At 47.7% G+C, this 13657-nt stretch overlaps 1 protein-coding gene across 1 annotated transcript; it reads right to left on the minus strand.

Moving 5' to 3' along the window:
- Nucleotides 1–288: 288 nt before the first annotated feature.
- Nucleotides 289–13336, minus strand: LOC307076883 (sodium/potassium-transporting ATPase subunit beta-233-like). The gene is made up of 6 exons (XM_079738104.1): nt 13108–13336; nt 10386–10514; nt 8152–8307; nt 6825–7009; nt 5034–5117; nt 289–2322 (listed from the first exon to the last, which is right to left on the minus strand). The coding sequence occupies exons 1-6, from the start codon at nt 13196–13198 to the stop codon at nt 2065–2067; spliced, it is 903 nt and encodes a 300-aa protein (XP_079594230.1). The 5' UTR covers nt 13199–13336; the 3' UTR covers nt 289–2064.
- Nucleotides 13337–13657: the final 321 nt, after the last annotated feature.

Genomic DNA, 13657 nt, shown 5'->3' on the forward strand with positions numbered 1-13657 from the left:
TGACGCTATGAGGCCACCAATATAAATGATGCTATGATGCTAACAATATAAATTATGCTACGAGGCGAATGATATTGATTATGCTACGAGGATGACAAAATAGATTATGCTATGAGGCCAACGATATAAATGATGCCATGAGGCTCACAATATAAATGATGCTGTGAGGCCAACTATAAGGATTATGCTATGAGGCTAACTATATAGAGTATGCTATGAGGCTACCGATTGCAATGACGCTATGGAGGGGAAACTAAATGTGAATAACGAAACGTGCAGACAAGACAGTTGGTTTTGTCTTTTTATTTTATTTCACTTGTTTCTTACTCTGATTAAATAAATGACAAGAGGGGATGAGCTCCTGAACCATGAAGGATGTCAGACATTGACTTTTTAGCACTTAAACATCGAGATCAAAATAACACCGAGTACTGCGTTTGCTTCCGACAAAAACCTCCACCCTCCACGCTATTCCCCCCAGCGACTTTGGTATTGTACTTATACGTTAAAATGTTCTGGATAAACAAAATGTACAACTGCATAAATATAAAATTTATAACCCAGCCACATTGAAATGGCAGACAACAAAAAAACAGAACGTTTATCAGAAAGGTGACCCCTCCCCCCCCACCACGTCGGACGTGCCCCTCGTCGGACCAACATATCGGATTTTAGTTTTAAAGGTATTCGTTTCCGCGGGTCAAAGATCGTCTGATTTCCGACGTGCCGATCGCACGTGTCTACATTCAAGGTGAAACGGGTAAAGACCAACCGACAAAGAACATCTGTTTTAAAGAAGAAAAAACACGAATCAAACATCTTGCCCCCGATCCCACGTTTAAAATCATTAAAAGAGAAATAGAAAAAAAAAAAAAAAAAAAAAAAATCGTACTATAAAGATTTCCCGCCCCTCCCCCAACCTTGATTCTTCCCTCGATCAAGACATAAAAGACACAAAAAAAGATGGAAAATTAAAATTAAGTTAAAAGGTTCCCTGGAGTGAAGCCATTTCCTCATTAGATCCGAGCGTACCGCCAAAATATTGTGTTTTTCCCTTCATCTTCTTCAAATCACAGAGTATACATCTATATATATATTAGATATATATACACGTATATACATGTCTCAGACTGCTAAAGCTTGCGTACATAAGAAAACCGGTTACAACATGGTTTGGAAAAGACCCAAAAAGTCTGCAACTACTGCATTTTTACACTCCCAAAAATAAAAAGATATATATATATTTATATATATATCGTTATATAGACAGCTCTCTACACAGTGGTGAAATATCGATTTACAGTTAGAAATGAACGGTGTCTCGTAGCCCCTGTAGAAGACCTCCATTTACAGTAGAATAAATATATTTTTTCGTGGGTTACTCTATGCTACTCATCCTGTAAATGACAAACTCTAAAGCGAAGCAGAAAGCGGAGAAAGCGAGTGTTGTGACGGCGGCCATTTTAAACCACTGTTCCCGGGGTTGTGGTTGAGTCTTCGGGGCGGCCATTTTATTTTTTGGGGCGGTTAAGTTTTCATTTTTTGTTTTTATTCGTTGTTGATTCGTTGAAAGACATAAGTGTATATTTTTTTAACCTAACCGATATTACTCGTACCCCCGTTTTTGTTTTACACATCTACTAAATTATGTTATGTTCTTTTCCCTCCTCTCCCTCCCTCCCTCCCCCTCTCTCCCTCTTCTTCACTTCCTGAAATGAGTTAAGCTCCAATGTGTAGAAGGGGGTCAGGGGAGGGTGAGGTATAGTGTAGGAGGGAGGAGGAGGAAGAAGGGGAGGAGTGGGAGGGTATGATGATGGATAAGGAGGAGGAGGAGGCAAGGGGTGAGGTATAATGTGAGGGGGAGGAGGAGGAGGGAAGGGGTGAGGTATAGTGTGGGGAGGAGGAAAAGGAGGAAGGGGATGACGATACTGGAAGAGGAGGAAGAGGGTCAGGGAAGGGTCCTAAGGACAGGACAGGGGTCGGGTGTCGGGTTGGTGGGGTGTGGGTGTCACAGGGTGTCACCCCCCCCCCCCCCCCCCCCCCAGGCGGTCGAGGAGACCCTCATCAACTCTTGATGTTGAACTTGATGTCGAATCGTCCCTGGAAGCGGTCCTTGTCGCTGTAGGCGATGTTTTCACCGAACACCTTGCATTCGATGCGGATGTCGGCATTCATGGTGAGGTTGACGAACTGCAGGGCCACTAGGGGCTGGAGGTAGTGGGGGTGCAGCAGCTTGCCGTAGTACGGGTAGTACTGCAGCGGGAACCCGCCGCCAATGCCATAGTACTTCACCTCACCCACCTTGCCGGCATCCTCCTCTCTCTGCAGGGAGGGGGGGGGGGGGGAAGGAAGTGAAAAAGGCGGGATGGTTAGCCCTCACAGCGTGTGGTGGCGCTAGTTATGGAGTTCACTGCAAATGGCCACTTTTTATGGCCACTGTTTCTTTTGAGAGACAAAAAGGGCGGGAACGTTAGCGCTTGGTGGCGGGGTGTGGTGGGGCTAGTAGGGACGTCCACTCTCAGCGGATGTGAGGGGAAGAGGGAAAAAGGCGGGATGGTTAGCGGTCGCGTCGTGCGGTGGGGCTAGGTGGGAGGTTCACTGTAAAATGGTGGGCGTTGTATCCGTTTCTTTGCGCGCTAGTTCGGTAGCGGGGTCTGGTTTAGACCGGTTTTGATACAAGTTGATGAGAAGACAAGGAAACTGGTTGTGTGCATTCTCATTGGTTGCACGACACTGTTCACTGTTTCACCGTATGATATTTCTACGTGTTTGAAGTCACGTTTTATACGTTACTTTTGTGTCACTGCAAGTGCTTGTCTATTATGAGAATCCTACTAACCTAGTGATTCTAAGTGCTTGGCACTTGGTTCTATGAACATCCTTACTGTACCGACAGCGATAAATTGTTGTTTCTTTTTTTTCTGACAAAAGCAATAAATGTAACTTTTTACATTTTTTTTTTCAGAAGCGGTATCATTAAAAGAAAAAAATCAAACCACACTAAACACACCCAACACAATAACAACATCGTAGGCCCCTCTCTTGTTTTACCGTAAAAAGTTCTGCCGTATTCTGAACAGTGTATTTGTAATCACAAACGCCGTGGCCTACAGCCGATGCACAACACTAGGAACTAGGGTTCTTCCTCTCCGATGTTTTCCTACGTCCACCAAAACTCCAGCGCTAGCTTTAGCATCATTAGCACACTTTAGCACCATTGTCGAGGAAAGATGAATCCACACAGAGCACGGCACACAGCAAACCACGACAATCAAACACTTACCATATCCTTAGATATCTAACGAACGAAAACAAAACATGCAAAACATCCGCAATAAAGTTAGTAACAGCACAAAACACAGGCAAAACCACAGCCACATTTCGACAAAAAACGTCAAAAGCATCTCAAACAATTAAACGTTAATATTATCTTCATTATATAACACAATGATAACTTGTTAGTCGCGGAATGACAGAACAGACCAGAACAATGTTAGAGCGCCCCCTAAGGCATGGGAGTAACAATACATACTAGGGGTGTAACGATACATGTATTTGTATTGAACCAAATCGGTACGGACGTCACGGTTTGGTGCATGGATTTACACAGAGAATACACAGTATAAAATTAAATAAAACTGGCGTGCAAATTAATTAATTTAATGCAGAACTAATATTTGATACGCAAGTTCTTCAGGGACAACTAATGGCACGTTTCCACCGGAAGGTGCGGGTCAGTTCAGTTCGCTAAGGTGCGGCACGGATCGCGTTTCCACCACCAAAAGTGGGCGTGACCCGGACTCGTCTCGCTGCACTCCTCCGTTGGGGTACTGAGACGCCTAAAAAGGGTGCCGGCAAGTTCGAGCTACACACGCCGTCCGTTGAATGGTCGACAGAATTGCACTTCCGTGAGAAAGGGGGCTAATAAACAAATACATTATCCGCAAGGTATTTCTGGACAACGGCAAAAGCTTTGTTTATTGAAGAAAATGTTAAACAAAAGTTTTCCGTCCTTCTTGGATGTCCTACATTGTTGATCTTTGGTCATTGCGCGCGTTCATCTTTTCCTTGGATTTATTGGCAGTCTACACTGTGTCGGGCTAGCCTGGTCCTACCAGCCTCTCGTACTTACTCTCGCAGGTGTCTGTTGAAGTTTAAAACTATTGGATCTGCCCAGTGCCACTCTGGATCTGCCATAACCAATCGCTAACATTTGGCCGGGAATCACGTTGCGCGCAGGCTGTAAGCAAACCAAACACCGTGCGTGAAGATGTCCGTCAACGAGAGCTGAATTTAACGTCACTGTTCTCAGCCACTCCCTCTGTTCGCTGATTGGACGCAGAAAATTTAGACGGAGAAAACCCACTAAATCGCAGACCCAGACCTAGTACTGAAGGGAAATTCAAATTGAGCGGAAGTACTTAAGCGGGCGGAGCCAGGCTAGTGTCGGGCTGCTATGAGGTCACAATGCTAACGTAGCTGACGCGGCTATCGCCATCCGGTTTAACCATAAGGGTACTGTCGGCCGTGGAAATACGAGACATAACTGAGCTGCGCCGAACAACTTCACTACTCCACCAAGCCACACCGAACCGACCGACACCCTCTGGTGGAAATGCGCTAATTCTGTGTACTTTGCATGTACTTTCATAAATAAGACATGCTGCATTTCTTGTCTTGCATGTCTTGACCTGTCTTTCAACAATAAGAATATTTGTTTGAATGAGCATTGGAATCGGACTCATAACTTTAGATACTTTCTTTTTAATCAAATCTGGACATTCAGAACATGAAGTGTCTACACCAGCCTCTACCCGGTCAGCCCACGAGTGGATCAACCATGGACATCGTAATCACTATACTATCCATACATAACAGTTCATTCTCCAATTAAAAGGGAAACGCATCGATTTGGATTCCTCCCAGTACACCCAGTAGGGGCTCCCACACTCTGAACCCCAGCGGGGGGTCCCCCACTTACCCTCACCCACACTCCCAGCTCTGGCCCCCAGGGAGGGGGGTCCCAGACGTACCTTGTTGGTGCAGTGGATGGGGATCACGTTGGGCTGCACCTTGTGGTGGGCCTCCTCAGGGATGCTCTCGTTGTTCAATGGGGGCTGGCGGGGAAGGGAAGGGGGGGGGGGGGGGGGGGGAGAATACAAGGTCAGAGTCACGGGTAAGACGGTATCGTGGAGTCTTTATCAAACCACTTACGGCAACGTGGCCAGTGTCTTATCTCACCCTTTTACACCCCCCCCCCCCTCCTCTCCCTCCTCCCCCCACACTGTACCTCACTCCTGTAACCTCCCACTCCTCTTCTTCCTCCTCCCTGACACACTTTACAATGCATCTTCCTCCCCCAACAGCCTAACTCACTCATGTACCCTCCTCAGTGTTTCCCCCAGAAAATGTCTAAGTCAAGGAAGGTGGTCAAGGAGCGGGCAGGGGGGGGGGTCTTCGGTGAGGGTTTCAGTTCAGACTATTATTTTGAACGGTATCACCAATGCATTATTTATCTTTATTTTTTGTACCAGATGGAAGTATCTTTTCTTTCCCTACGAGAGTTTTGTACTTATAGAGCTGTGTGTGTGTGTGTGTGTGTGTGTGTGTGTGTGTGTGTGTGTGTGTGTGTGTGTGTGTGTGTGTGTGTGTGTGTGTGTGTGTGTGTGTGTGTGTGTGTGTGTGTATATATATATATATATATATATATATAAGTGGTGCAACGGTTCACGGGTTACCCGTGACCCTTACTTATCAACCCTCACGGTTCGGTGATGCAAGTGATCCGCGGATCGGCTGATAAAAAAAAAAAGTTGTGCGTTCACGTGATCAGCGCATGTTTAAAGGACAATTCCGGTATTTACAACATCATCAAGTATCGTAGCAAAATACAGTTTCTGTCGTGTTTTATTTGGTGTTCCGTAAATCCCATTGAAATGGAAACCGGAAGCGGAAGCGAAATGTTTAGTTGTAGTCTTTTCGCTTGGTTCTCCGTATCAACAGTAGGGCTAGAACCGAGCGAAAAGACTACAACCAGCCCCCCTTGCAATGAGCAATGAGTCTTCCAACAAAAATCAATGGATTTACAAAATGCCAAATAAACACGACAGAAACTGTATTTCGCTACCATACTTGATGAAAAAAAAAAGAAGATGAGGATGTCTGCATTGCCTTGGGAGAGTGTAGACTTTAAACTCTCCCCAGGCAATGCAGACATCCTGAATTTAAAGTTGTAAATCCAGGGTTAGGGATTATTTACTATCCATGTTAAAAAGAAGGAATAATGCCTCAGATTGCAATTTTTTTAAATATTGACTTTGCTTAAAGGAAGCAGGATTATTACTTAATTTTTCACTTTATTTTGTTTTTACACATTTGAAGATTTTATTTAAAGTCTCATTTGTCTGGTTATCTTTTTTGTTGTTGTTGATCCGAAAATGATACGACCCGGGACTCAAAAACTGTGACACAATCCAAACCGTGAGTTTTGTGATAGATAGATAGATAGATAGATAGATAGATAGATAGATAGATAGATAGATAGATAGATAGATAGATAGATAGATAGATATATACACACACACACACACACACACACACACACACACACACACACACACACACACACACACACACACATATATATATTATACATTGGTAGTCAAGGCGGGGCCCTATTGTTCTTAAGGCTGCCGCCTTAACCAGACAGTGCTGGGGGAAACACTGCTCCTCCTCCTCCAGCACTATACCTCACCCCTTCCTGACCCTCCTCCTCTCCCTCTACTCACCCCTCCCTCCCTCTCCTCCCCCCAGAGGACACTCACCGTTGGCCTGAAGTTGACGATGCGGTTCAGCTGGACGATGATGCAGGGCTTGCCCTCCTTGAAGCCGAAGTCGGGGTCCTCCAGGCCGGAGCATTCGCCCAGCAGCGAGCGGGAGAAGCGGCATGCCTTGCGGACGCCAACGTCGCTCTCCAGCTCCCCGCGCTCACGGTACGCCGTCGGCTCCTCTGGAGAGGGGAGAGGGGGAAAAAGGAACGGGTGAGACAAGGAACAGACAGGAGGAGGGGAGGGGGTTCTGCGTTCCTCAAGGAACAGACAGGAGGAGGAGGAGGGGAGGGGTTCTGCGTTCCTCAAGGAACAGACAGGAGGAGGAGGAGGGCAGGGGTTCTGCGTTCCTCAAGGAACAGACAAACCAAGGAACCAAGGAATGGACGAGCCAAGGAACCAAAGAACGGATGAGCCAAGGAACCAAGGAACAGACAAGGCAAGGAACCGGTGAGACAAGGAACAGACGGAAGGAAGGAAGGAAGAGAGGAAGTAAGGAACGCAAAACCAATGGATTGACGAAGGAAGGAAGGGGCGAAGGAAGGAGCTAGGGCTGCTAGGCTAACCCTAGATTACGGGAAAAAAACATGATCATGATTATTTTGGTCAATATTGAAATCACGGTTTTTCCAAACGTTTTTGACTTTGAAAACATGATGCATTTATTCAGCATTTCTCTACAAAAATACACTTTGTAACTTAGAACTTTAAAATGTCCCCTTAAAAGAATACAAAAAACGTTCAAATAAAAATTGGCAAATAGAATATAATATACAAATATGGATCCAGCTGTGCAATTTCTTTAAAACATAGTTAATGAAATTTCTTTTTTGTTTAAAACTGATTATATTAGTTAAGAGATCGTTAGATTGATTAATTAATTAGATTAATTGCACAGCCCTAGAAAGAGCGAAGGAAAGCAGGAAGGAAAGAAGGAAGGAAGGAAGGAAGGAAGGAAGGAGAGAAATAACGACAGAAGAAGGGTTCAGTGAGGGGAGAGGAGCAGAGGAAGGGAGGACCTACCCCCCAAGTCACAGGAAGGAAAGAAAGAAAGATACAACAGAACGAGTGCTTAGTGCTGAGAGGAGAGGAGGGAGGAGAGGAGGAGAGGATCAGAGGAGAGGACCAAAGGAGAGGACCAAAGGAGAGGAGGAGAGGAGCGGATGAGAGAGTGGCAGAGGAGTTGCAGACTCCTACCTCCGCAGTCCAAGGAAGGAAGGAAGGAAGGAAGAGTGGAACAAAGGAAAGATACAACAGAAGAAGTGCTGAGAGAGAAGAGGAGAGAAGCAGAGGAGAGGAGCAGAGGAGGTTGCAGACCCCTTACCGCCACAGTCGTCATACTGCATCTGGTCCCGCTGGTTCTCCTCGTCGTACTTGGACATGAAGGTGCGGAGGCTCTTGGTGTACTGATTGTAGGAATCGATGTCCCGCGTGTTGAAGGACACCTCCGTCTTGTCCGAGCGGGGCATGTGGGAGAGGCCTGAAGGGGGAGGGGGCACAAGGGGAGGAACGTCATAGGAATGTTGTCGGATCGTCGTCTGGAACGTCATGGAAACGTCGTCAGAGCTTAATGGGAACGTCGTCAGAGCTTCATGGGAACATTGTCAGAACGTCGTCGGGAATGTCATGGGAAAGTTGTCAGAACGTTGTTGGGAACTTCATGGGAAAGTCGTCAGAACGTCATCACAACCTCCAAACCACAAACCATAAATCAGAGGTTTGATCAAGCTGGGGTCTGAATTGAATGCTCAACAGCCAATCCCAGGAGAACGGGAGCTGTTGATTAACGATTGAACCATGGTTCCTAAAATGCAAAGGAGGAAGTTGGTGGGAGAGTGGGGGAGGGAGGGTGAGGCATGTGAAGTATTGGTCAACAGTCAAAGGGGAGTGTTTAAGGTGAGGGGTGAGGACAGGGTGCAGTCATTTTGTAAACGCACATTTGTGCACACTGTCGTGCGCACACGTGCATTTGTTATTTTGTTTGTTGTTGAGAATTCCACTTTTTTTTTAAATATCGGAATAAGGTGGGACGAAAGCGATCCAACACTTTTGGACGTTACACTCCCAATGAGTAGAGGAAGTACCTCCATGATCAATGCTGCTGTGCTGTCAAAATAAAAGTCCTCTTGTCCTGGCCAAGTAATACAATTCAAACCCTTCAAATATTAACTCAGGCTCGCCTGCATAAACCGCTCACACCTTGCCCTTGGCCCCCCATAAACCTTTATTGTTTTACACCCAGGGCATCCTTGGGAACCGACCCTTATCTTAACCCTTATCTTAACACAAGGGCAGTGTTTTATTAGGCTCAAGTTGACCCCATCGCGAGTACTGCAGAAAACCGAGAGATCAAACTCAAATAAAGCTAACTATAAAGCTAACGCAAAAGCTAACGAAATTATGCTGATGAATGACAGACGCATCCGTCACTTAACCTCCACGCTAGCAAACACCAACCTTTGGTGAAATGTGCGTTCGAAAAATGTTTGCGTACATTTTTTTGCAAGATTTAAAACCACCTTCGGTAAATGTTCACTTTTCCTCCATGATAGTAAACAACAGTCGACACATCGCTCAAAATTCTGGCTGAACTCTTCCTATGGAAATAAAAGTCGCCATTTAAACGTGTTCCTCTTCCTAAGGGCTGCCCGCCGGGGAAGGAGCAACTCGGACCGTCTGAGCCCATCGGAATTCAGCCTCAGCTGAACTGCGCCTAAATGTGTGAAATTCAATACGGCTACGTTTAGCTCTCTCTCTCTCTCCTCTCCTCTCCTCTCCTCTCCCCTCTCTCTCCCTCCCCCCCCCCCCGACCATGCAGGCCTTCTGTCTCGGACAACACAGCAGAAGGCTAGCGTCGTAACCTGACCAGTCAGTCGTGCCATGTTGTCGTGTCGCCATGACAGCGGGCACGCCACCAGTGGGGGTGTGTGCTGTTTCCTGTCGCCTCCCGTGAAGATCATCGTCAGGAAGTAGGGAATCCCAGACGGCCTTCTCTCCGGAGGGTAACCAAGCAACCAGTGACACGATGAACAGACCCCGGAGAATACCACGGCCGGGAGTGCAAACATCAGGGCACACATGACGCTCTCAAGCGCTTTGAATAAGAGAAAAGCGCTACAGAAATGTTATGTATTATTATTATTAATAATTATTATTACTACTACAGGAGCGAGGGGAATGATGCGCAGGTGTCACGAATGAAACAGCTACCGGATAACGTTACTTTCCTGTTTTTTGCGGGTATTTTGTGCTCATTCTTCGGCGATATAATCAAAAGCAGCCTTTGGTAAACGTGCTTTCGGAAAATGTTTGCGTGTTTTTTGCGTGATTTAACCAAAAACAACCTTTGATGAACGTGAGTTGAGATATCTACCCAATTGAATTGTACGATTTAACCAGATTTCTTTTGCGATTTGGTTAAATCACACAGAATGAAATTTTGACCGAATTTTGCCAATTTCTTCCACAAATTCTATTTTCACACTCAAAACTGCACACACATTTTTGGCAAAGCCTGACCGATAAGCTCTGGACCCCGGTGAGGTCTGGATCTTTTACCTGGGGGGGCGACCCGGTCCTGCCAGGTGGGCTTGTAGTTGCTGAGAGTCATCAGCATGGCCTGGATGGTCCCCACAAAGACCCCCGCCAGACAGGAGTAGAAGATCACGTAGAAGGTCAGGATCTTAACTGTGGAGGGGGGAGAGAGAACGAGAGAGAGAGATAGAGAACGAGAGAAAACAAGAGCGACAGAGAACGAGAAAGAGAAAGACAGAGAGACAGCGTTAATATGATAGACTGGCTACGGCTGCAGTCATCAGACCGAGACGCCGGCCACCTGACTGGCTCTAAAGCCACCGTTCCGGACGCCGTTTCAGGCTCAAATCCCACCAGGAATGTCCCATGGGTTCAAATCCCCTTACTCTCCGGTGCTACGCTAGGCTAGGCTACCACTCAGCGTGCAGAGTGGCATGCGGAAGCAAAGATCTGTTGTTGTTCCAGTCGTGGTTGTGGTTATTTTGCGCTAGTTTGAGAGAATCTAATTCATGCGAAAAGCTAACATCATGCTAGTTCTGATTAATCCAACTAGAGTCACTAGAGTTAACTAGAGGCTAGCTAATCCAAAACCTAAATTGACAGAATCTAAGTCACTTTAAAAGTGTGTACAAATATTAGTGTGACTTTGATTCTGTCAATTTAGTTTAAAACACACTTTTTGGATTAACTAGACTCTAGTGAACTGTAGTGACTCAAATTGGATTAGCTAGACTATTTAATCCAAAACATGTTTTTTTTAATCTAAATTGATAGAATCGTGAAAGCTATCGTGATGGCCGCACTGGTTAATCCAAAACTGGTTTGAGGAGTGTTGCTACAACTTCTGGCACCGAGAGTGAAGACAACTTAAAGAAACACTCATTTAATGATTAAACCAACACACACACACACACACACACACACACACACACACAAATTCGCGCACACCGTGGCTCCGCCCCTTTTAGGTGACATCAAACCACTCGAGTGAATGGGAAAATTAGTCTCTCTCTCTCTCTCTCTCTCTCTCTCTCTCTCTCTCTCTCTCTCTCTCTCTCTCTCTCTCTCTCTCTCTCTCTCTCTCTCTCTCTCTCTCTCTCTCTCTCTCTCTCTCTCTCTCTCTCTCTCTCTCTCTCTCTCTCTCTCTCTCAGCAGGTGAGCTAGCATTCTTTGCTGCAGAGGCCAATGTCAACGGGGTCACGTCGGACGCGGTTCTTTTTGCGCCTCTGAGCTCGGTGCGCAGCGTCACGGTGGGGAACGCGGAGGAGGGGAAATCTCCCAAATCGCGGAGGTCATAATTGCCATGCAAGTGAGTTACAGGTAATATCGGCTGACGTTAGGCGCCGCAATGGCTCAGTTTATATAACCATATCAGAGTAAGAATCGATCAGAAAAGAGAGATAACCATTATAAACCAGCCAGGTTTGAGGAGGGCAGCCGAGATCAGAATCTGACGTCCCGCGCATGCGCGTGGTGGGACACGGTTCCAATGCATCAGCACTTTTGTGTCCTCCAAGTGCCCTCCTGATGACGTAACACCAAGTAAGACCCCCCCAGACCACCTGGAGGGGCTCACCTCGTAGCCCCTCCCCCCTCCATCGTCAATCGATAAGTGATACACTTATCGATTGATGATGGAGGGGGTCGATGACTCGAGGGGTCTCATTAGCCTCACTAATGAGACCCTTAACAGTAAAGTCTCGCTTGATTGCTCGGTGCCACGCGAAGTCACGCGAGTGGATGGAGTGAGTGACTGTAAAGTTTCGGTTGATTGCCCGAGATCGCGCAAAGTCACGCGAGAGGATGACGGTGAGAGACGTATACGCTTATCGATAACCACGATCGATGCCCTTGACAGCAATGTCTCGCTTGATTGCCCGGTGCCGCGCGAAGTCACGCGAGAGGATGAAGAAGGCGAGTTGACATTGAATCGGGAACCCAAGGACATCCAACACCGGATGAAACCGGAGAAACCAGTCAATGAATCGATTCCTTTGTCAACGCAGGATCGGGGCTGACATTTGATCATGGAAACACAGTCACTCTGACTGACTGCCCCCCCTGCCCCTGCCCCCCCCAGAGGGAGAGAGGCCCGAGTCTCCTTCCCCTCACCTTGGCGGGTGATGCATTTTTAACCCTTGGCTCGCGACAGCTCGATGGTTAAATGGCGCGCGTTCTGCGCACGCAGCGCGCGCGAAAGTCAAACACCTCCAGGATGAGAGAGGGGGGGGGGAAGAACTCAGTCCTTTACGTCCCCAGACCATTCCCAAAGCGACCGTCCCGATAGCGACCGGCACTGTCACGTCTCAACACCATCATCTAATCATAACGTGACTTATTATGGTCTGTGCACGAATCCCGTCCGTCACCTGAACTGTTAACACATCAACGCGTTGATTTCCGTGCGCTATTGGTACCAAACCAGTCCCGCGTCCAGTACCTGTTCAATGCCACTAAACCAGTAAAAGATCAGTTCCGCAGAACCGCGCGGCAAAGCGCCACGACCGTCGGTGCGTTCGAGGGCGACGCGGTAGCGACGCGACAAACGCGCACTGGCGTCTCAAGGACGCCGCGCACGAAATGCTGCAGAGGCGGAATCCAACAGGTGGAAATGCGACGGACCGGACACGTTCACGGCGGCGGCGCGGTACCCGGAGCACCGACCCCGACACCGGCACCGACCCCGAGGATCACCTCCTCCGCGTCCCCCTCCCCGCTCACCCGACGCCTTCGGACGGATACTCACACCAGCTCGACCCAGTGCGTCCCAGAAGCTCCCCCTTCTCGGAGTTCCACACGAAGCTCTTCCAGCCGCCGTCGTCCTTGTTTGCCGGCATGTTTCCTTTTTTTCGGTTTACTTCCTTTTTATTTTGACGGTTGGATTCTCTCTTCTTCTACTACTTCTACTACGGTTCCCTGTTCCTTGGTTACCGGTCCGAACGCGACGTCGATGCACGCGGCTCTGCGCTGAGGGGAGGGCGAGCCAATATATCCCCTTCTGCTCTCGCGACTCCGCCCGGAAACTCCCGAAAAGTTACCTACGGGGGGGGGGGGCGGGGGGAGGACAGTCGTCGTCCAATAGGAAGCGAGCAGGGCGCCGACGCGTCACGGCAACTGGCCGTGCGTAACGGCAGACGAGGAGACGTCTCTCTCTCTCTCTCTCTCTCTCTCTCTCTCTCTCTCTCTCTCTCTCTCTCTCTCTCTCTCTCTCTCTCTCTTTCTTCTTACCGGGAGCCTCACGTTCACACGTGAACACGCGCGGACCGTGTTGTGGTGTAAACATGCACCGTGTCCGC

The sequence above is a fragment of the Pollachius pollachius genome (assembly GCF_949987615.1).
Source record: "Pollachius pollachius genome assembly, chromosome: 6".
Taxonomy (NCBI): domain Eukaryota; kingdom Metazoa; phylum Chordata; class Actinopteri; order Gadiformes; family Gadidae; genus Pollachius; species Pollachius pollachius.

Coding starts and splice junctions, on each gene's coding strand:
- LOC307076883 (XM_079738104.1), bottom strand. CDS start 13,198: ATGCCGGCAAACAAGGACGACGGCGGCTGGAAGAGCTTCGTGTGGAAC. Junction 7,010..8,151: donor GCAGTATGACGACTGTGGCG/GTAAGGGGTCTG, acceptor TCCCCTCTCCAG/AGGAGCCGACGGCGTACCGT. Junction 5,118..6,824: donor TCGTCAACTTCAGGCCAACG/GTGAGTGTCCTC, acceptor CTTCCCCGCCAG/CCCCCATTGAACAACGAGAG.